Source organism: Protopterus annectens, chromosome 1.part0, assembly GCF_019279795.1.
Source record: "Protopterus annectens isolate FY-2018-M chromosome 1.part0, PAN1.0, whole genome shotgun sequence".
NCBI classification, from domain to species: Eukaryota; Metazoa; Chordata; order Ceratodontiformes; family Protopteridae; genus Protopterus; species Protopterus annectens.
Window position 1 is genome coordinate 588,464,889 of NC_056725.1, and position 23,807 is coordinate 588,488,695.

General features: G+C 41.8%; 1 protein-coding gene across 13 annotated transcripts in view; it reads right to left on the bottom strand.

Moving 5' to 3' along the window:
* Window positions 1-23,807, bottom strand: part of EPRS1 (glutamyl-prolyl-tRNA synthetase 1) — a 1,752,234-nt gene that overhangs the window by 838,590 nt on the left and 889,837 nt on the right. For all 13 annotated transcript variants that reach the window (XM_044061601.1, XM_044061548.1, XM_044061611.1 and 10 more), the window contains one exon: window positions 8,938-9,050. In XM_044061601.1, the coding sequence (XP_043917536.1) occupies window positions 8,938-9,050 (113 nt within the window). The remainder of the gene's footprint in view (window positions 1-8,937; window positions 9,051-23,807) is intronic.

The window sequence follows — 23,807 nt, forward strand, 5'->3', positions numbered from 1 at the left end:
GTCAATACCCCCAACAAGGCGTGCCAACATCTTGGGATCTGGTGCTTACCAATACGGGGGACCACTGTAGCACCCCCACTGTAAGGTCTTCCCTGGTGAGATATGACCACAAAGTCTCATTCGAGGTAACTATCCCACCTGACCCCCCCCCCCCCCGCAGCAACTACATGAAAACGTCTCTAAAACAGATGATTACCTCTTACGTGATGGTATAAATAGCTGTACTGCACCTCCCCCTTCAGCTGGAACTGGCAACTAAGCCAAGTTCTACACCAGTGCTTTATACAAAACATCTGTACAACTCCAAAGGCACAAAATAGAATAACTCTGGTAATTAACTGTGTGGTGACAAGTAAAATTAAAACAAAAAGGCAACAGTAAAGTAAAGTTTTATACAGATTTTTATCAGGACGTGTTTATTGCTTTGTTTGGAGCAGTATTTCTGTGTGGTTACTGTCGCCTCTTTGCTTTAATTTTACCTCTATAACTGCACTGACTCAGTCGTACCTAACAGGACCAAGACAAGTTCCTCAAGGAAGAGCAAACCTGCCTGGTGGACAACTGCCACCAACAGGCTTTACAATGAGAGAAAGAAATTGTTGTCTAAGAGTAACAAAGAGCGAGCCCTAAACAGGAAACGCTCCCTTCTCAGCTTAAACAAGCAAATAAGACTTCTTGTGAAGTCCTCCCAAAGTAAACTACAAATCTAAATTAGCTTTCTCAACCAAGGTCAACCATAAGACATTCTTTAGTTATATCCGTAACCTAAAATGAAAGGCCCAGATTTGTGCCGACCTGGTAGTTAATGATATGACATATACCGAGCCGGTGGACAGATCTAACCTGCTGTCCAACAGGTTTTATGAAAACTTCACTCCTCTGTCTCCGCCACATATACCCCATGACATCCCTACTACCTGTCCCCTACCTTGTATCTCTAAAGAGCAGGCTGTAAATGCCCTAAGGCTAAAAACACAGCACCTATGGGACCTGATAACATCCCAGGCTGCATCCTGCATGGGTTCCAACAAGAATTAGCAACACCATTGGGTACTAGTTTTAATCACAGTCCAAGCACCAGCTTCATCCCAGATGAATGGAAAATGGCCACCATCCTTCCCTTGCACAAAGGTGGTGCTTCCACTGACCATGGGAACTATAGACCCATTAGCCTGACTACTCTTACCTATATGGCCATGAAGCAAATCATCATGGAGCTTATCAATAAAGATATAGACACTCGCCAAACACTTGACCCTACTCAGCTTGGATTTGTCAAAGAAAGATCGTTGCATTAAACCTGGTGGACTTGAAGACAGTCACCTAGGCTGTGGACGAGGGGAAATCTGTGCATACAGTCTACCTAGACTTAGCCGAGGCTTTTGACACTATCCCTCACACTCAAGCGCCATTGACAAACTCACCCAACTAGGTATCAACCCTTACATCATTAGATGGGTCACTAACTGGCTCACTGATGGAACACATAGTCAAAATGGGGGAATCCACCTCCAACAGCAGACCTGTACCCAGTGGTGTTCCACAGGGATCAGTCCTGGGACCGCTACTGTTTGGAATCTATTTCTCCAAAGTACAAGCAAAAACTAAAGGACTGTGGCTGAAAAAGTTTGCTGATGACTGCAAACTAGGAGTGGTCATAGAATCTCCAAATGATGTCAACATCCTACAAGAGCGTCTTACACAAACAAATGATTGGTGCCAAAGTCATGGCCTTAAAATCAATGCAAAAAAATGTATTATCATCCTTTTCGTAAGAGTGATGTTCCTACTATCTACCACATCAGTAGCAACACCCTAAGCACACACACAGTGGTGAGACACCTGGGCACACAGGTTGATAGCAACCTTATCTTTGATCACCATGTCCCCTCAGTGGTGAGAAGGACATTCTATACTGCTCATCTCCTAAGTAAGGACATTGCCTCCAGAAAAAAAGAAGTTATAACCTCCCTGTACTCTTTCCTCATCAGGCCAATAATAGAGTACAATGGCCCTTTTGGTATGTACCTTTCCAAGCACCTGCAGCAATTGAAGAGACCACAAAGGTTCCTCACAAGGAAAATTCAAGGTCTTCAGTATTTCTCCGAGCCTACGTGGATCGCCTGAAATCACTGTCACTTTATTCTGTTTCATACAGACTACTCAGAGGAGATCTCTGCCTTGCATATAAGGCAATCTCTGACCCTGCTTTATTGGAAATGCTGCATATCTGCAAGTCAAATGGTACATGGGTTACTCGCTCTAAAGACCTTAACCTGGTATGTGACTTTAAACAGATTTGTCTCCCAGAGGTTGCCACGCCTTTGGAACAGACTCCCACTTCATGTCAAGCAGAGCACCTCACTGGCCCTCTTCAAATGCAATCTGGACAATTAGATGGGTAACTGCAAATTCACCCAGGGGTTCCACCTGTGTCCCTCTTGGAGAGGGGCAATAGGTGCTGATCATGGAAATAAGGGTAGAATTTGGCTAGGCTTGTCAGGGTCCTAGGGCCATTAGCCTAGTAACTTCCTATGATCCTATGAATAAACAAACTACTTGACTGCAATTTGCAGAGCTGTGCAACACTAGTTCCAATTTTAAAACAGAATCCTCCTAGTGCACTATTTATCTATCAAAGGAATCACCAAAGAAAATACTAATGGTTTGGCTAGTGGCAGTGATCATTTCAATGAGCAGCACAAATCAAGAAATGGCAGCAGCAAAGAATGCAAAAGAATGTTTGGTTAAAACACAGGTTACACAATCCAAAAATATTCATTAAACAACTAGGCAGCAATCCATATGTTACCACATGGGTAGCAAACTGGCTCACTGATAGAACCTACCTAATCAAAATAGGGGAAGCCACCTCAAGCAGTAGACCCGTAACGAGCGGTGTACCCCATGGATCGGTCTTGGGGCCTTTGTTATTCAGAATATACTTCTCTGAGGTGCATGCCAAATCCAGTGGGCTATGCCTAACCAAGTTTGCAGATGACTGCAAGCTGGGCGCAATCATCCATTCCACAAGTCATGTGGACGTCCTCCAAGAGGGTCTCACCCAAACAAATCACTGGTGCCAGAAACATGGCCTCAAGCTGAATGCCAAAAAATGCATCATCATCCCCTTTGGGAAGAGTGACGTCCCCATATATCACATTAACAACATCCTATGTACACAATCAGTAGTGAGGGATTTGGGCACCCAGGTCAACAGCAACCTGACTTCTGACCACCATGCTGCTTCTGTTGTATGGAAAGCTTTCTACATGGCCCACCTCATAAGTAAGGGTATCTCATCCAGGGACAAAGAGATCATAAGATCCCTGTATTCTTCCCTTATAAGCCCAGTTATCATGTACAATGCCCCCTTTGGCATGTAGCTTGCAAAGCACATGCAGCAGCTGGAGAGACCACAGAAGTTCCTCACCAGGAGAACGCAGGGCCTCAAACACCTACACTACACAGATAGCTAAAGGCCCTGTCCCTCTACTCACTTTCATACAGACTCCTCAGAGGTGACCTCTGTCTGGCATACAAAGCAATCTCAGACCCCGCCTTGATGGGACTGCTGCATATTCGCAAGTCAAGCTCCAATCGAGCAACCCGTATGCGCAACCTCAACCTGGTCTGTGATATCAATAGGACTTGTTGGTGGGGCAGATTTGTGTCCCAGAGACTCCCCCATCAGTGAAACAGACTCCCTCTCCATGTCAAGCAGAGTACCTCATTATCCCTTTTTAAGCGCAATCTGGATAACTGGATGGGAAACAGAAAATACACTTCTGGGATTCCACCTGTGTCCCTGCTGGACAGTGGCGCTGGGTGCTGACTTGTCTAAACTTGGGCTAAACGCTTGGCTAGGCTTATAAGGGCCTCAGGGCCAATAGCCTAGTAACCTCATATGATCCTATTAACAGCCATCAAACCTTACTATACAACACTATAATAAAAAGGCAACCACTCTATTAGAAGAGTAAGTGATTTTGCCTTGATTTATGTCAAGACAAAAGCACCTATTTTCATAAAATGGTTGCAGTTTTGAAATAAACAGTTACTGAACAGTGCATTAAGTATTTATGTACATTTAAAGTGTGTGTAGTTGGTGAGACTGTGAAACTCAAGTGCTATGAATTAAATAAAGCACTATACTTGCTGTACTCAAATTGACCCTTGCTTTTCCTAGGTTTACAGATCTTCTTCATACATGTTAGACCAATTTAGCATTTCATACAAAGTTAAATAAGTAAGTTTGTGCACGGATTCTTAACTATAACTATAAGGGGTGTTGTATCTGAAGACATATTCTAAAAAATAAGTGTTTCTTTAAAAGACCTATCTCTTTTAATATTCACAGGTTAAAGTGTGTGTGTGTGTGTGTGTGTGTGTGTGTGTGTGTGTGTGTGTGTGTGTGTGTGTAACAGAGACAGAGAGATTTAGAGCGTTGGAATAGGGTTTATTGTATGCATGTTAACAAGCTGAAATAACTTACCTGTCAATTAGTTACATATTAATGCATCCATTTGACCACAGTCAGACATTCTAGGTATAACACATTCAATAAAGTGTCACCAATAGTTGGACATATCTGTGTGGTGGGGATTATAAGGAGTTACAGTGTATGCATATGATATCAAGCAAAAGTCTTACTGTGGTTATTGCTTAAGAATTTACTCTTTCATTTGAATACATTCAGACATCTTTAGTTGTACACAGTTAAAGCAGTTGTAATTGCTGTGTGGTTGAGCTGCAGTGGGCTGCACTGTACAATGTAATAGCAGTATGCTGAAATACATTTCTGTGCCTACTGTTTACATAGTCATGCATGCAATCAGACATCTGAGGTACAGACAGTCAATGAAGTGGCTAACTCATGTGGGAGATGGTGTGTATGCTCCCACAGGAGGTGATTAATAGGCTGTACTGTGTGCATCTGACAATTATTGTAGCTACCTATAAGTGTATACAGTCACCTGATGACATCTGATGTGTAGACAGTTAACAGACAGGCAGTAATTACTGAGCATGTGTGTGTTTGGGTTGGATGAGTTGAGCTGCATTGTACAAATTTGACAGCAATGAGTTGAAAAATTACTGAAGCTGTTACTTATGCATTTATTCATTCATTCATTTGATCAGACACCTGAGGTGTGCAGTCGGCAAAATGTCTGTAATAGGTGTGTATGCATGCAAGGCAGACAGCAAGAAAAAGAATGGTAAGGCTGTACTGAGCTATGAGCTGAAATCTTGAAACTGACCAGATATCTGTGGAGTACACAGTCAATAAAATTATTGTAACTAGTGGATGTATTGTGCATGCACAAGGACTGAGTCAGGGAGTAATGCAGTGAACTATGTCTGAGATGTGCAAGGCTAGAAATACTGCCAACAGCTGCAAAACATAAGAAATACTTCCCATATTTCCTTTAATACATAAGAAGTGTGACACTATCATGCCAGGGGCATATACAAGACTAGATTGATGCTAAAAACAGGACATCAGAATATGGCAGTTAACAAGGAGACATCCCCCAATACAAATGCTTGGAGGTGCAAGTTATTAATATCAGTGACATTCCATTAAGGTTAATATTGCAGGAATTTTGTGCTATACAAGGGCGCAACATATATTAGGAATAACGAAGTACTAGAAAAAGTTGATACTAAAAACATCTGTAACAGTCTGGCATGATTCTTTGATACATAATGTATTAGCATCAAGATTATTCTATTATGCCAACTATCTCTTGAACACTTAGTTCAGTTACGTTAGGAAGCAAGGTAGCATCTACAAGCAGGCAGGGTCTGGAAGATATCCACATTGAAAACAACGAAGTGGGGTGCACAGTGCTTGAGTAACTGAAGAAAGTATGAGGAAGACTATAAAAATATGGAATATTTTCCATGAGTCTGACTGTTATGTCATAGAGGCCTACAAAAGCAATGGATACTGGAAAACAAATGAAGGTAAACACATCTGGACCAAGAGAAACACAGCAAAAATGTCCACATTTAAGGAACACTTAACATTAAGATCATTCTAATTTTGACAAAAATCTCATAAAAAGTAGGTTGTGGATTAGGATGCTATGTTGACAGGAAATGACAAGTATCCAAAGTAAAAATATCACTATGGGACATCCTGGGCTTGAATAAATTATGAGTGCTTGCAAAATAACATGGTTACTGTAGCGCAGTCACCCTGTGCAGATTCCCAATCTGGTGTCTCTCTCAAAGCTGAAGACAAAGAAACGAGAAATAAAAAGGGGATGTATTCTCAACTCCTATAACTGTAGTAAGCTACTTGCTTTTAAAACCTAAGCAGTTTGCTACAGTTACTACACACACACACACACACACACACACACACACACACACACACCCCTCACAAAGCACACACTTTAGCCACCAGCACAAATCCCATCAAGAGTTCTGCAGAGATGACCTTAGTTGTAATGTAAAAAATGGTAGCACATCAGAGAAAGCAAAGATTCAGCTTCTTCAAATAATCCATCAACAATATGTAGTACACTGTTAGAACTATAAAGTTATTACTTAATGGTCATCTCATCTGGCTTTGCAGATCCCAGCATTCAGTAATGGCAGGTGGCCCAGAAGGTTAAGGATGTGAGCTGCAGTTCATGTGGTAGGCAGTCTGATTCCCTCAGCTCTCTTTTGCCTACTGTGGGACACTGAGCAAGTCACTTAATCAGACAGTACCGTAAGGGTAACTGGGAATTTGGGCTAAGATTCTCAATGGTCTCCTAGACTGTAAGCCTAGTAACTACCTATGAACCTATAATGCACACCAACACTCAATCGCCTCTGGAATTCCAAAGCAAGCAAAGGTGGATTTTTTTTAACATAAAAACAACGTCTGACTGTTAACAGCAGTATTCTTAAGCTATACTGTTGTATGTCTCTACCTTCATGTGAAGTTGTACTACCATTAAGGGATCTCCTGTAGTGAGTCAGAAGCTAACAGGAATAGGGCAGATTTGCTAAGAAAAAGTCAGGAAAACAAATCACTGCACAAAAGCATTCCAAAATCTAAACCAAAAGTTAACAGGATGGTGAGTGGGAGAAGTACCAACTATGCCTGTTATCACTAACAAAGAAACAACTAAGCACATGTACGAAGCCCCAACAGCATAACTGGAGATGGTTCAAGCAAGACCAGGCACTTCTTATAAAATAAAATAAAAAGGTTAAACAATTACAATGACACTTTCATCATCTTTACTGATGCAAGTCATTAAAACATATCTTCCTACTTGATACAAAGTAATCAAAGGGAGGAGGAACAGATGAGCCAACACCTAAATACAATAAATATATGAAGCATGCCATCCCCAGGACTGACCAAACTAAAAGAAAGAAGACAAATGGACAGTTCATTCAGACCATGGAATACTGACACCAAAAGAAGAAAAAAAATAATTAGTTAGTTCTCTAGATTGCAATGTCATTTGATCACAAATGTTGACATTATGGTTCTTATCAATGAAAGCAGCTTTAAATCTCAGAAAACTACAGCATTCATAAAAAGGGTCTATAACAAAGCATCTGCAGTTTCAAATAGAGCTAGGGTGTGAAGCAGTCCACAATGAAATGAGATCCAGTACTGACCAGAGTGTGAAAGTCATGCTGTGGGTGGTATTTGCAAGCAATGGGTTGTTGTGTCTTTCGGTGTTTCCCGGTTAGGGGTCGCCACAGCAGAACTCCAGTCCGCTAATGATTGGCAGTAGATTTTTACGTGCAGAGTTGGCAGCCGTGATGCACAACCTTCAACAAAGGTACGCCCATTCACGCATGTCTCCACACAGAAGACGCTTTAGCTGAGAATCGAACAGAACGTCTTACGGTGAGGTGACAACGCTACCGCAGAAAGTTAAAAATGCAATATACTAAGTAATACGAAGGCTGAGATAAATGTTGCACAATCCAGAAAAAACATCCACGGGGATCAGTGTTCTACACCAGTTAACATTTTCAAAATAATTAACTAGCAAACAAACAAGACCAACTTCTAAAAGAAAGTAAACTTCATACACAAGCAGAAGGCAAACATGCAAAATCACGGACAGCTGCCTCTTTAGAAAACATTATCCAATTCACCTACTACAGACTTTCGCAAGCAATCAGAGCACCTCCTCTTCACTTCCAGTTACTGATGTCATTTCAATAACATTAGTATATAGCACAGCATACATTCTTTGTTTCTTACTTTACTATGTACAATCTGCTGCATACATGTTCTGTTACGCAATTTTATATGATAGGATACTTCAATGAAATTTGTAACCCATTTATATCTTGTCTGTTTTCTGTGATATAACTGAAAAAGAGTCAGCGGGCCACTTGACCTAACCAGGGATGAAATGAATGAACACTGAAGTACTAGTAATACATACTAGCTATTAAAGAAAATTGTGGGCACAGATTAACATTCAAGATTCAGATAAAACTGAACTCTTTTGCAGTGAAGGTACACTGTTGTGGAGCTAATCAAATTGTAGCACTGCAAAGTAGGACGGCTAGAAAAAACATCAAATTATGCAATGCAGTACTCGCATGCTTACTCACACGCCAACATCAATAAATATTGGTAAATTGTAAGCCCCAAGTTACACATATATGTTCTGAACTTTTTTTCACTGTATGCGAATCCAATTAATCTAACTTCATAGGAAAGACCACAACATAAAGCACAAAACCCAGCAGATTAAACTGCAAAGTCAGTCAAAGAGTGGTACTAGAATGAAAAGAAAAAAAAAACAAACTCCTCACCACTAAAATTAAACCACAAGTATAAATGTGCAGCTAAAACTACAGTCCGCTAACAATGAGAAGTTTAAATAACATATTAAAGGAGCTAAAATATGAGAACACCGTACTGCAACAAACACAGCCCACTCTCTCAAAACAACTCACCTGACTGGCTCATACGGCTGATCGCAAATATAAAATCCCCGCCTCTGAAGCTGGATAATGTCACCCTTTTTTAAGTCCTTTAGGCAGGGATCCCCTAACATACATTCTTCTTGCTGAAATGACAAAAAACAACATCTTATGATTTTATAAACATTCATACAGTTGTAACACCAAATGTTAACTTTCACACCAAACAGTTTCAAGAGTATTTCTAGAGTGCACAGTGTTTGCTGCAGATGCCAGAGTACTCTTAACTAGCTTTTCACTATCAAGACTTGCAAGGGGGGCTGCCAGCAACAATTTTAATTCCTGCATGTGCATCAATACAAATGACTAACCCTTGGCAGATTCTGCTCCATATACAGCAGGGACTTCAAATGTGTAGTCTTCATGACCCAAGCAGCTCTCAAACAACAATTCAAGATGAGAACAGCTACACTTCATTCCTAACTGCACTGACTACCTTCCTCTTTGTTTTGCAGTGTGGGTCTGGTCAGAGTGTGCTAGCACTCATGGCAATTTGAGTTTGAAACCCCCAAGATACAAACATGACATTTACACAAGATGCAAAAGAAATCAATGAAACCAGCAATCAATAATCAGTGACACTGTACATTAACATAAAAACGACTATTCAAAAAACAAAGAAGGTGGACTAGGCATCACTGCGTTACACAAAAGGACAGTAAAACAAACCTTCACTCACCAAGACACCCTGTCATCTGAGACAAGATGTTCAACCCCCCATTTTTAAAAATACTTTCACAGGGAAAATCAATGATGTAGCGAAGCCCCAGATGCAACTACACACAACATCGAGACTGTACAGCCAAGGAAGGAACTTGTGCAAGAGCCCTGCACTCTTCCAGAGGATGCATGGGGGATCCATTTCTTGCTGAATTCTTCTTTATTAAAAATGCAGTCTAAATCTACTGCAAGAAAAAACAGAAAAATTCTGTGTTACCACTCAAAGAATCCCCATTGATCAGGTTCCACTAACTGAAAGCCCCAGTTGCTAAATCCTGCTAGAGATGTCAGTTCCAGAAAATGAGCAGAACAGCTGCATATTTCACTGGCTGGAGATCATAGAAGCACAGAAGATGATAAAACAAAAGTTAAGTACTCACTATAATGATACATCCTGTGTTGTTCATTTCCATCCTTCAACTCATGGGTCTCTAATACAACTTTGGATGCTTTTTCCAGGCTTATACTCTGCAGCTCAGTCTCCTCCCCTTATGCATAATCCCCTCCAAACTCTATATTATCTCAGATGGAGCTTGCCCTCAAACCTAAATCATTAGGGACTTATCATGCAATATCCCATATAAAGCCAAAAACATTACCATATAGAAGTGAAACAGAAACATGCAAATAGACAGATCCGCAGCTGAGGTCATACCTTTTAACCTCCACATGAAAGAATCAGGGACAAAGGACCTTACAAATCAGGTAATTAACATAAGATATGCATATTCATATACACACATTAAGTTACATGCCCACATACAACAGGGCATCGTTTTACAGTAGTTTTTTTTTTAAGTTAAAAATACACACACACACACACACACACACACACACACACACACACACACACACACACACACACACACACACACACACACACACACACACACTCAAGAAGGAGACAGCTGGAATGAATACTAAAAAAACAGCACAATCAAGTAATCATCTAAATGAAGAATTTCCTAGAGACAAAACTATAGATAAAAAGCAAATTGATGAAAGTCCTATCTGTTGCGTAAACACAGAAATCAAATATCACTTTATTAACCAGTATATAGGTGTAAAACGCAAGTCATCTTTGTAAAACAAAAAGGAATATCAAACTGCTGATATCTTATCCCAATCTTTTACTGCTTTAAAAAGCCATCTATTTGTCTGCAAAAAAAAAAAAAGGTACGACTCATCTGCGAATCAGTGGTTGCTCATAGTCTAGACCTTGATTTTCAACAAAACAGTCCACAGCAATAGCCAAAAATAAAAAAGGTAATGAAATTTTTAGAGCCGGCTCAAATCACCTCAGACCTCCTGGGAAACAATATCCCACTTGCCTGGTACAACAATAAAGAGGAAAGTCAAGCCAGTGATTCAATATATCTTGCTGCTCACAGTATGTTCCTTCCTCCACTATGGCAGGCAAACAGACAGTCCTCAAAATAACCAAGCATCCCTACACCATGAACTAATAGGCCCACTTCATCTGTCTTCTTCAGGATCTGAAGGCTGGAAAAGGCACTCAATCCTCTGGTGTCAAACTGCAGAAACAGACACTCGCTCTCATCTCTCTCTCCAAACAACAGATCATTGCTGTTCCTGCTCCTTATTTATTTATTTTATTTGCAGTTTGTTTTCCAGTATAGTCCATTGGGCTACAAGGAGCCCATTTTCAATGGAGTCCTGGGGAGAAAAGCTCCAGAGAAATACAAATACATAGTACAGAAAGAGCACAAATCCATAACATACATTTCAATTAAATGTTAAATACATATTTTGTATACTACAAACCCATGTTGTACAATTCAAATAGATGTTACATAATACAGAAATAAAGTTACACAATTCAAATAGATATTACATAATACAGAAATAAAAGATTTTCCTTAGGAAAATTACATCGGGTTAATTCAGTAAGTAATACTTTTTTTTTTTTTTTTAGGGAATTACAATGAGGTAAGGATGTAAAACTTTAGGAGGTAGTGACAGGCAACAACAGGCAACAAAGTTTGGAAAGTTAGGAAGAAAGTGTGGTAGAATTCGGTTGGGTGAGAGCAAGAACATTTCCACTGTGAAGTAAGGTGCGAGTGCAGTGAAGTTTTAAACAAGGAGAGACTGCTGGTGGGGCGGATGGGAGAAGGGAGAGAGTTCCAGAGGCATGCAAGAGAGGAGGACATCAATTGATTCCCGGTAGGATGTGCTGGTTTATGAAATTAATTAGGTTTTGGGAAATGGATCTTAGGAGTCTATCTGGTTTATGCATTTCAAAGGTATTTGCTAGGGAGGGGCAGAGAGACGGGTTAAGAATGAGTTTGTGTGTTTGGATGAGCTGGGTATATGTGAGTACGTTTGGTAATTCTAGCCAACTTAGTTGGTGAAGGGAATTACAGTGGTGAGAAGAGGCTCTATGACCTGCCGCAAATTTGGATATTTTGTTATAACAAGATGAGAGTTTTGTTTTGAGGGAAGATTGTAGGCTGGTTAGGATAGCTACACCATATAAAAGGGATGGGATGATGTAATCCTGGTGGTGGGAGAGATAAAGTGACTGTGGCGGTAAAGCATACCTAATTTTTTATGGGTTTTTTTTATATTTGCTTGTAGATGCTTATCAAATTTTAGTTGACTGTCACTGATAATTCCTAGTAATTTTGTGTTGGGAGACTAGTTCTAGGGGGTATTATTATTGCTGGTAATTATGAAGGATTGATTGTCTAGGGAAGAGGTTTTGGATGCATTGAATAACAAGTTTTGTTTTGGTTGCAGTAAGGGCTAGATGGTTGTCAAGCATCCACTGTTCAGTGGAAGAGAAGGCAGCTTGTGTTAGATTGTTTAGAGTTGTGATGAAAGGGGAGGAACAGATTATAGTAGAATAATTTGCATACTGGATGAGAATGGAGTTAGGAATGGCTTGGAAGAAATCATTTATGAATATGTTGAACAGTAGGGGGCCTAGAATGGAACCTTGGTGGACGCCTGTGGATGTATTAAGGAAGGGTGAGGTAGCTTTTTTCCATTTAACTGCTTCTTGCCTGTTGGGGAAATAGCTTGAGAACCACAGGGAAGAGGAAGGGGATAGGTTAAGTTTAGAGAGTTTGGTAAGTAGGAGGTCATGGGAAATGGTGTCAAATGCCTTAGAGAGGTCATGGAAAAGAGTGGATACAAAGTGGCCAGAGCCACGGGCTTTGTTGATTGTTTTTAGGAAGGACAGGAGGGCAGTGGAGGTACTATGACCTGGTCTAAAGCCATGTTGTGTGGGGGTAAGAAGCTGATTATTGATGACGGATGGTAAGAGTTGTTGGTGTACACACTTTTCAAGTAGCTTAGAAATAAGGGATAGGATGGCAATAGGATGAAAGTTTGAGATGTCATTATTACTGCCACCTTTATGGAGAGGAGTAATGAAGGCCTTCTTCCAGAGCTGGGGGACCTGGCTTTCTGAGGTAGACCGATTAATTAGTATGCTGATAGGGAGAGCAATGGTTTCTGCAGCTACTTTTAGGAAGTAGGAGGGAATTTCGTCAGGGACATTGGAACCAGGTTTCAATTTTAGGAAAAGTTTTTTTTTATGTTGGATATACAGATGGGATTGATAAAGAAAGGTGGAGGTTGGGGGCAAGGGATGCTACAGGAAGAAGGGATGGGAGTATGTTGAGGAGGTGTTATAGAGGTGTTGGTGAAGGATGATGTTAGCTTGCTTATGGACTCTACGAAGAAAAAGTTAAATTGGGTGGCCAAGTCTATGTCAAAGGCATCTGGGTTAGGGCAAGGGTTTTCTTTTTTTCCCCCAGGTTGAAGAGAGATGAGATTCCTTTCCAAAATAGTTTGGGATTTGTGGTGTGGTGTGGTTGGTTTGGAGAGTGGAGAAATAGGCTTTGCGGTCTAAGGTAATACGTTTTTTGACTTTATTTCATAGTGTTTTATATTCGTTTAGGGTGATAGTGGTTTTATTGTTATGGTAACGTGTCCAGGCTTTGTCATGGAGTCACATAGTAACTAAGGTGTTTTTAGTTAAACCAGGGTACAGGGTTACTTTTTATACATTTTGTTTTTAGAGGGGCAAAGGAGTTGAGCAGGTTTGTGAAAGTAGAAAAAGTAGGATAGAACATTACCCAGGGTAAGAGTTTTTAATGGGTTTGTGGTTTTTAGTGCATTTGAGAAGGTTTCAGGATTGAAGTTCTTTAGGCAACGAGTGGAAATAGAGGTGTGGGATTGTTGTATAGAAGAGGGGAGGCGGTGGGCAAAAGTGGGGAAATGGTCAGCTAGTGGGTCTGGGAGAATACCACTATCAGAGATATAGTGAGGATGGGATACTACAATATCTAGTCTATTGTAGTTCCAGTGATGGAGATCTTGGAAGGCCTGGTAGTGGAATTGATTAGTTGTGTAAAGTTATATAAGTTAATATTGAGTGAGTTAGTGGGAGACTGGATTGTGGCCCAGTTTATGTTCATGTCCCCCAGGATTATGGTTTCATGAGTAATGTTGGTAGAGACCCAGGAGAGAATACCTTCAAGGGATGAGATATTGTTGCCAGGAAGAATATAGAGGGAGAGAACAAATATGAGTTTATGCTCATTTAGGTGGAGAAGGGCTGGTTTTATTTCTGCCTTGCCAAATTTGGGAAAGGGTTTGGTATAGGGGGTGACTAAGAGGGATGAGTAAAGGAGTGCTACACCACCTCCCTTTTTTTTGTGTTCTGTCATTCCTTAACACGCGGTAGTTGGGAGGAGTTATTTCAGAATCATGTATGTGGGGATTAAGCCAGGTTTCTGAGATGGAGAGAATATCGGGCTGGTTATATAGAAGCCAGGCATGAAGGTTTGGAATATTGTTACACAGGCTCTGAGCATTTAGAGTTGAGAAGTGGAGGGGTTTGCCTGTTGCTTGGGGGGGGGGGTTGGATACAGTGTGGTAAAGGGGCCTGGGTTTGGGTGGATGTCCCCGGAGAGAAGGATAAGAGATAAAATGATGGATGAGGTATTTGGTTTGTTGGGGGTGTAGTATACAGGTAGAGAGTTTTGTGGACATTAGACTTTGTAGTTGGGAACAGCATTTTTAGAGTTAGGTAGGAGTCTATAGGGGAAGAGTATGCTAGTGCTGAAGGGGTAGAGACTGGGACATATACAAGTTACAGTAGATGTGTACTTTGTAGAGGATGGGGTAGTGGTGTGAAATGGGGGGGGTTTGCATTAGTAGATTGGGTAATATAATTTAGGTAAGTTAAGGTAATTAGAAGTATTTCAGTAAGTAAGGATAGAGATTTGAGGGTCATGATGTTGGTTATTAAAGTAGAAGTAGAAGGTGAGTTAAGTTGTGAAGTTAGTTTGAGTAAGAGATCAGATTATGGTTTAGGTTAATTGTTTAGTAGTTTATCAGGATAAGTTGTGTTTGGCAGTAAACTCTGAAAGGTAGGTGTATTATAATGGGCGAAATGTGGGAGGAGAATTTGGGGGTATGATGGGTAGTTTGGACTGTATGGTGGCAGTGACTAGCTAAGTATAAGTGTAGGGATATTAGAGGTGGGTGGAATATGGAGGTAGGGCAGAGGAGCGGAGAGAGCCGTAGGGCGAACGGAGCGGGTAGAGCTAAGGAAAGGAAGACTCAAGGTCAACAGTGAGCCAAGGAAAGGAAAACTCAAGGTCAACAGTGAAAAACAAAACAATCAGGAGTGCAAGGTAAGTTCAGACGAAAGTATCCAAGGGGTAAGAGATATTCTAGCAGTGGTATAGGGAAAGGATTAGAGTGGTTCAGAGAGGTAAAAGAAGGCAAAGTTAAAGAGTCTGGAGGAGGGGTTGGAAAGAAAAGAAAGTGAAAGAAACTGGGGGAACGGTTGAAATAGAGATTGGAGATAGATATCACATTAGCCTAGCTGGCTGGAACCAGTACTGACAGGGTCAGGTCAGCAGTGTGAAACAGCACTGAAACAATTAGAAAGGAAGCAACTGTGAAATCAGAGCTGAAGAGGAAATGACAGCAAGCCAGAGATGGAAATGTTGCAGATAAAAGTTTAAAAACAGGACACAAAGGAAACAGAAAATGTACTAGGGGTTAAACACTCTAGAGTGTGGCTGGCAACATTAATATCCTGTTAATATGCGGTCAAATTGGACCTAATAAAAGACAAACGTCTCAGGTCCGTTGCTGTACATTAACCAATTCAGACATGATACAGGAACATGCAAACTAACAGTCAGTCAGACCCACAGACCAGGAAACCAGCCAGTACCATGCTAAATAGGTACAGTACAGATGCTATGACTGGTTGAATTGTCAGCAGCCAAAAAATGAGTTTTTCTTTACCATGGAATTGAAAAAAAATAAAGGAAGTTAACTATATAAATTGGGTAGCTGGGGAAGGGGCTATATTTTGATTGAAAAACTGGCACACCTGGACAATTTGGGAAATATGGCTGAGATAAGAGTTAAAAGATCTTCAGGGTAAACCTCACGGGTCATACCAAAAGAGTATATACACAACTTCTGTGATATAGAAGAGGGAATTGGAGGAAGGGAGGTTGAGGAAGGATGGAAACAGACAAGAGATGTATCATTATGAGTACATACATTTTGTATTTGATGTTTTTTCTGTCCATTCTTCATCTCATGGAACATGGTTTCCACTGCTTGAAACCCATGGTGATCACGGAAGAAAATTTCTGAAAATGGCACAGCCAAATGCTGCCCTGTCAGTGGAGAAGATATTCAATTTATGTTGTTGTATCTTTCAGCTTTTCCCAGTTAGGGGTCACCACAGTGGAACTCCGGTCCGCTAATGATTGGCAGTTGATTTTTACATGCTGAGTTGCCAGCCCTAACGCACAACCTTCAACGAAGGTACGCCCATTCACGTACATCTCCACGCAGAAGACGCTCTAGCTGAGAGTCAAAACGGTCAGCGTCTTACTGTGAGGCGACAATGCTACCGCAGCACCACCGCCGCAGAAAAGATATTCAATTTATAATGAGCTATAAATATACGAGTATTGGACCAGATGGCAGCAGCACAGACTGAACTATTGAAATTGTAGATAATGCGGGAAAAAGTGGAAATAGATGTTACTGAATGTACCTTTGGATACCTCAGCAGAGTCGCTCCTCTCTTTTTAAATATAAAATGTACAATCAGTGAGAGCCATCTGTCTAAAGTTACATCTGACACTGGCTTGCCCAATGTTGCCTTTGAAAATGAGATGAAAAGCTGGTTGGATTTTCAAAGGTATTTTATTCTGTGAAGATAAAATCTGAGAAGTCTATGTTATGTCCAACAAATGAAGTGTGTGTTCTCCCCTTGCTAGTGAAGTTGGGAAAAACACTGGTAAAGTACTGCTTCTGAAGCAACATTTGGCAAAAGGAGGGACTGGTTTACAAGTAGATTCTGTCTTTAAGAAAAAACACGTATGGCTGTTGAGGAATACAGGGCATGCAGTTTAGATACTCATCTAGCTGAAGAAGTGGCAACCAGAAAAATGTTTTTCCAAGATAAGAACTTTAAGTCAACTTTGGCCGCCAATTCGAAGCCTGTAAAGGCATGGTAAGATCACAAGGGAGGGTGGGATACTTAATAGGAGATCTAAGGAGGAAGGTATCCTTAAAGGCTTTGCATAATTTAAGAGAGGCTAAGGAGGAGTGATTTTCACTGATATGGAAGCTTGAAATGTCTGTTAGTTGCACCCTGATGGTGAAATAATTGGCTCCACTGAGAAAATCCAAGACTGCTGGAATAGGTGCTGAGAATGGATCCAAATGTCTTCTCTTGAGCCAAAATTGAAAACATTTTCCATTTGCTCTTACAAATCTTCCTGGTTGAAGACTTCTGAGAAAAAGTAAGAATGTGAGGATCCTGGGCTGCCTAGCCATCACTGGAAGTGGAGAAATCATACAGTGAGGCTGATGGCTCGAATGTCCTAGTGAGGCAGGCCAGAGATGTGAGACAGGACATCTGGGACCTGCTCACGAACCCAAGGTGGGTGTATTAAGTAAAGCTACAGGAAGGGGAACCACACTTGTCAAGGCCAGAATGGTGTAAAACATGATGACTTTGCTCATTCAATAGGATGCTTTCTGAAGGAACTTTGGGATTAGTGGAAAAGGTGGATATGCATAAAGGAGACGGGGGAGGGCAATCACGGAGAAGACAGTCTCTCAGTGACTTCCCCTCTTGAGGGATCAGGACAAAAAAACGGCTGTACCTGAACCTGTTGGGAGAGGAAATAGATCACAGCACAGTTGGCCTCAATGACAAAATATCTGCTTTGCCACTGCTAAATTGAGAGCTCCTTCATGAGGCAGTAGGCTAGAGCTGCTCACCTTGTCTAAGATGTTGGACTTCCACTTTCTAATTGCAATGCACACTCCAGGGAAGAGATCACCCACTGATACACGCTTGCTGCTTCTCAAAACCAGGGGTAACAATCGCTTCTCCCGTTTAACGATGTACCAAACCATTAACATGTTGTCCGTCTGTACAGCAATGATCTCCAGAGGAAGAAGTCCTGGAATGCTTGCAAGACTAGGAGAACAATTCTCATCTCTAGAACACTAAAGAGAACCACATGCTTTAATTTTAAACACACAGTGCCCCACCCCACCCCAGATGGGAAACTTTCATGGTCACAGTTGCCCCTGGTATGGGTTGAATAAAGGGATGTCCCTGACACCTCCGGGGCTTGGATCCACTAAAGCACACATTCCCTGCAAATGCTGGTGATTCATATGGGGAAATTCATGGGTTGCTGTCTTATTGAACACTACCGCCAAATGTCCAATGAACTACACTTGTGAAACCTAGGCAGTGGGCCAAGAATAACTGAGGCAGGCATGATTCCAGGAGTTGTAAAATCAATATGGAGGGGGCTGTCAGAAGAGAGAAATTCTATGGCTTGACTTTGCAGAGTGGACAGTCTCAGCTGTGCAAGTCTTGTTATATAGGAGATGGTGTCTAAATGTGCATCTACAAACACCAAAGCTTGTGCAGGGCAAAGATATGACTTGTAATTGACCGTGATGCCTAGACTGGAGTAGAGATGGAGCAAGTAATCTCTGGCAAGAATAAGATGATGTGTGGTGGGGGTGGTGAGGCCACGACCGCTGCCTTGCACTTGAACACTCAGGGGAGGGGGATTGTGGCAAGACCAAAGGGCAAGGCCCTGAAATGAAAATGGCCAGCACCCATTCAGAACTGAAGAATAAAGAAATTTCTGGGAATATTTGTCGACTCTGATGTGGTAAATAGCATCCTGGAGGTCTATCGAGCAAATCCAATCATCCTTCTCCAACAGTGGAAGAATGGACTAAAACATGACCATTCAAAACTTTGAGGGTTTGACAAATAGGTTCAAGTGGCTTGGGTCAGAAATTGGCCTGAGGTCCCAGATTTTCTTTAGTATCAAAAAAAAATGTGAATAAGTTCAGAATACTTGGTGGTCTAGTGGAACCTTTTGGATGATCCTTTTTATTAGCAGATTTTGAATTTCTAATGCTATGTCTTTTCTCTGATGGGGTGGCACATTAGGTAACTTCTTTGTTATGCTTGGCAGACAATGGGAAATTGGAATATTTGTAGCCTCTGGTAATAACTGTCTGCACCCAAACATTTTTGATGATGGATGTCCAGGCATCCAGAATGCAGCAGCCAGGAAATCCCTCAGCGACATTGAAAAGGCTCATCAGTGAAAGGAGCTTTGAAGTCTTGATTCTGTGGGCCTCCTCGGTCTCACAGTCACTGACTATTATTAGTTTCTCTGTCTGTCTCATGTAGATCTACCTGCACAGAAGTCCTAGGGGAAAATATGAGTGAATAGATTCTTGACTAAAGAATCTTGCTAAAAACTCAGCCCTATGTCTAGTGCTAAAACGAGCACAAAAAAATGGCAACCAGGGACATCGTGGTCTGGGCCTAAACAGGTAACACAGAGAATGAAAGTCTCTGTGTGGGATTTCTTTACCACTACGGACACAATTATTCACTTTATCTGACATGAGTTAAAGGAGAAGAAAGGATTTTCCCAACAGAGTATTTATCTTTCCGATGATGACTTCTGTCTGGTACAGACCGACCAATGCACTTTAACACTGCTTCGGGCTCGGACGGCAAGAAATGACAGACATCATGATGCAAACTGGCTCCCTTTATACCCAAATGTACTGACATCGGTCAGGGCATTGTCCAACCTGGGAGGGGAGTTTTCTCTGGTAGTCGGGCCAGTCAAGGGCTTTCACGGCAGGAAATCCAAATCAGGACTGCAGTAGTGAAACACGAAGAACATCTATGGGATCTTCAGAATCGCATTTTTCTTCCTCCTTTCTAATTATGGAAAAAGTCCTCTGGGAAGTAGAAAACATATTCCTATGGCAGACAGTCTTCCCTATCCTACTCACTCTTGGAGAGTTTCTTTAATCTGGGGACCATAAAAGGGTTGAACCATCAAAGGGAGCATTAATGACAGACTACTTAAAAGGCTCTGCAAAGTCACATGAGTGCATCCAGCCATGCCTCCAAATAATGCCTGAATCCATGGCTCTAGAAACACATTTGTTCATGTGAGATATCAGGTCTTTGAGATGGATTAGAGGGTGGCCATTTGCAAAGACAGTTTTCATGTCATCCACAGACATGGCCCAAGAGAGGGACTTGGAAAGTTCTTTAGTCAAGTCCTTCTGAAATCTTGCAAGGTGCACCAAATAATTCAATAACTGCAGAGCAACAGTTGCTGAAGCATAGACTTACTTCCCATATCTGTCCAAATCATGGACTCCCTCTTAGAGGCAAGGACAGTTGGACTCTCTTCAGAGAGTCCCTTCACTGTGGCTCCACCACCAACACAGCATCAACCAGGGGACCCTTGCTGTAATGGGCGCTTTTTTTTGGGGGCTACTAAATACTTGGGGATAGGCTCTGCCACACCTAGATCCTTCCATGCCCTACAAGAGATAGCGAGACCACTGAACCAGTACCAAATGCCTCGAAGAACACAGACTCCTCCTGAAAAAGCGATACAGAAGACGAGCACTTTTCTGTCTCAGAAGCTCGAGAATCTCTCAGAATGAAACATCCCCAAGTGGTGATCTGGGGGGACTCCTTCCTTTCCTCAAAGTCCATGTCTTCTGTTAGCAACTACTGTGGGGAGTCGATCCTTCTCCCCTTATACCTGTGCTTCTGAGAAGCTTCCATGGGAAGGAGGGTGATCAGAGGAAGATTCAAGTCTAAGAGGGATCCTAGATGAAAACCATCCCGATGGGACAGAATAAGTAGGCTCACGACTCGGGGAAGACAGTTATGGTGTGAGAAGAGGACATGAGGGGGGGTAGGGATGTCCTGTCTCCTGAACAGAATAACGTTCTCGCCACTTCTTCAAAGGCAGAAGCCAAGGGAGATCCCAAAACCACCCCAGCTGGACCTGAAGTCACTTGACCAGGGGAGTCCAGGAATCTCCTCCCCAAACCTGTCTCGATGCAGAGGTTGGAAGTAAGCTAGCCAAAGCTGAAGCTCTGTAAGGAAGGGATGACTCCAAGATCCCTCCAGCTCTTACAGTGTCTGCACTGGCTAGATTGCTGAAGCCACAGTCAATGAAGACCATACCTTTGGATCCAGCATGGGTAACACCATACATTTTTGGTCCAATATCTCTGACTCTGGACAGCAAATTGAAGTAGGAGCAGCTAAAGGCATCTGGGATGGTCCAAAGCTCCCAGATCCAATGGCAGACGTCAGGATGGCATCTAAATGAATCTGGGTTCTAAGGAATTTCTTCACCATTTTGTCTAAATCTGCTTCAGAGAGAATTCTGGTAGACCTGAAGGAAAAGGAAGATAATGGAGATTTAGAAGCCTTATGAGGGGCCTCATTCAGAAAAGTTGAATGTAGCCAAGACGCAATCGACTCTAGTGCGAGCAAAGGTTTCTTTTAAGGAGGTGTTCTGGAGAAAGATTGTGACTGATCTTACAGAGTAATCAGATCCAAAGTCTGTTGGATCTTAGAAGGTATAGCCAAAGGAGGAGAGTGGTCAGAAGATCAGTTTCTTGAATTAATCTTTAGACTTTTCTTCTTTATCCCCTTTTCAACTTTTCTGTAGGTTTCTTGGTGGATTGAGGCACTCCAGATGGTGCCGAAGTGAGAAGACCCTTTAAATCCAACTTATTCCTCCGTTCCATAAGAGCTCTAAGATTAAAAGCAAAGCAGATGTCACATTCCAAATCCAAATGACTAGCTCCCAAACACATATATCAAGGCACACATTTCTTGAAGCCAGTAGGTTTACCGGTCATGAATAACTGCAAAAAAGCACCACAGACACAGAACCTAGATCTGCAGAAAATTTCAGAGGAATCACAAAATAAAACAGCAAACATTCCGATAATAGTAATATGAATTATTTCTAAGAGATATAAAAAAAATACTAGCAATGCTAACATAGTACTATTTAACTATAGTACAAAAAAAAAACAAAAAAAGGCATGAGCCAACAGAAAAACAAGTTTAGTTTACGGGAGACGGACATTTTTTTAGATGAGGGTGAAAAATCAGAAAGGAAAAAAGGAATCAAACAATATACAAAAGAGTTGAAGCTAGAGCAAATAACACTACACGAAAGCTTTGTACTTGTCACACAACATCTGAGCTACAACAACCATGTCTGGATGCTAACAACAGCAAACGAGATCTGGGGAAATTTAGGGTTTGGAGGGGATTTATGGGTAAGGGGAGGAGCCTGAGCTACAGAGCCCAAGTTTGGAAAAAGGGGCTGAAGTCAGATCAGAGATCCACAGGTTGAGGAACGGACAGAAAAGACATCACATTACATAATGCCAAATGTTCCTCTTTCTTCATGTTTGAGAGATCTTTGGGACAGCACATCCACCACAAAAAATGTAATGTTAATTTATTCATTTTGCCCAAAGGAATGGCCTAACGGGCTCCCATTCATGTATGTAACTGACCCACTCTTCTACTGGGTCCACTTGCTCCCCACAGGAGGAGCGTGGAGGGTGCTAGAAAGTGGACCATCCACTCAGCAACCTGTGAGCTTCTCTTCAGCTGCCTCAGGTGGCGTTTGCACCACCAGTTGGCACTGCAGGCATGCTAAGCTTTTCATGCTGCAGAAATATGCCTGCATTCCTGTAGGTGTCAGTAATGCAGCAAGCCAAACTAACTCATTTCCTCTCCTAGATGGGAGAGCCAGCACTGGCGGCTCACTCCCATCCACTCCCATCCAGTCCCACTTATCAAACACTGGTTGTCTGAGGCACATTCAGAGCTTTATCTCTCTGCACCATGGGAATGAAGTATTTTATTTATTTAGACTGTCCAGTCACTCAGTGAGAAGCTTGTAGAGTATGACTCATCAGGGAAGGTGATCCCCATGTTTCTCAATGTGATTTAAGATCATTTGTTAACTAGGCCACTACCTCTAGGGTCCCCGACTGCCTGTTAGGCAGTAAGATGTCCTGCAAAAAAAAAAAAAACAAAACTACTATTTGTTTAAAGCTCCAATGTCATGGGAGAAGCTATTCTGTCATCAAGGAGTCTCCTGCATCGAGTCAGAAGCTGCCAGCAGGATAGAAGTAAGAAAAGAAAAGTACAGTTTTGTACCTACCATAAATGTAGATGTTCGAGGATCTACATTGCTGCAGTCATGACCTGTGGGTAGTCCGCTGTCCTCGGTCGGCCCGAATACCAAAGGGCTAGGCTGGCGTCGGTCATTGTCGCCTAGAGCTGACGTCAGCACGCAGTAGTACTTAAGCGCATGACCGACGCCATATCCTCAGTCTTTCTTGCCCCAGATGTCAGAAGGCCTAAAAAGAAAGGCCAAAGCCAAAAATAGGAAATGCCCAACAACCCCCAGTGTGGAAATAAAGAATATCTCCAAAAGAAACCCAGCAACCCCAACCTATAGAGGGGAAGGAGGGAGGGAAAATTGGACTGCAGCAATGTAGATCCTCGAACATCTACATTTATGGTAGGTACAAAACTGTACTATGTTCTTCGTCTCACATTGCTGCAGTCATGACCTGTGGGTAGAATCCCAAAGCAAAGGAAAAGGGAGGCTGGCAAATTACAAAGCATTAGGAGCTGCTAACATGCCCTGTAAAACTGCAGTGGCAAACCCAGCCCTGGTCTTGGAATAGAG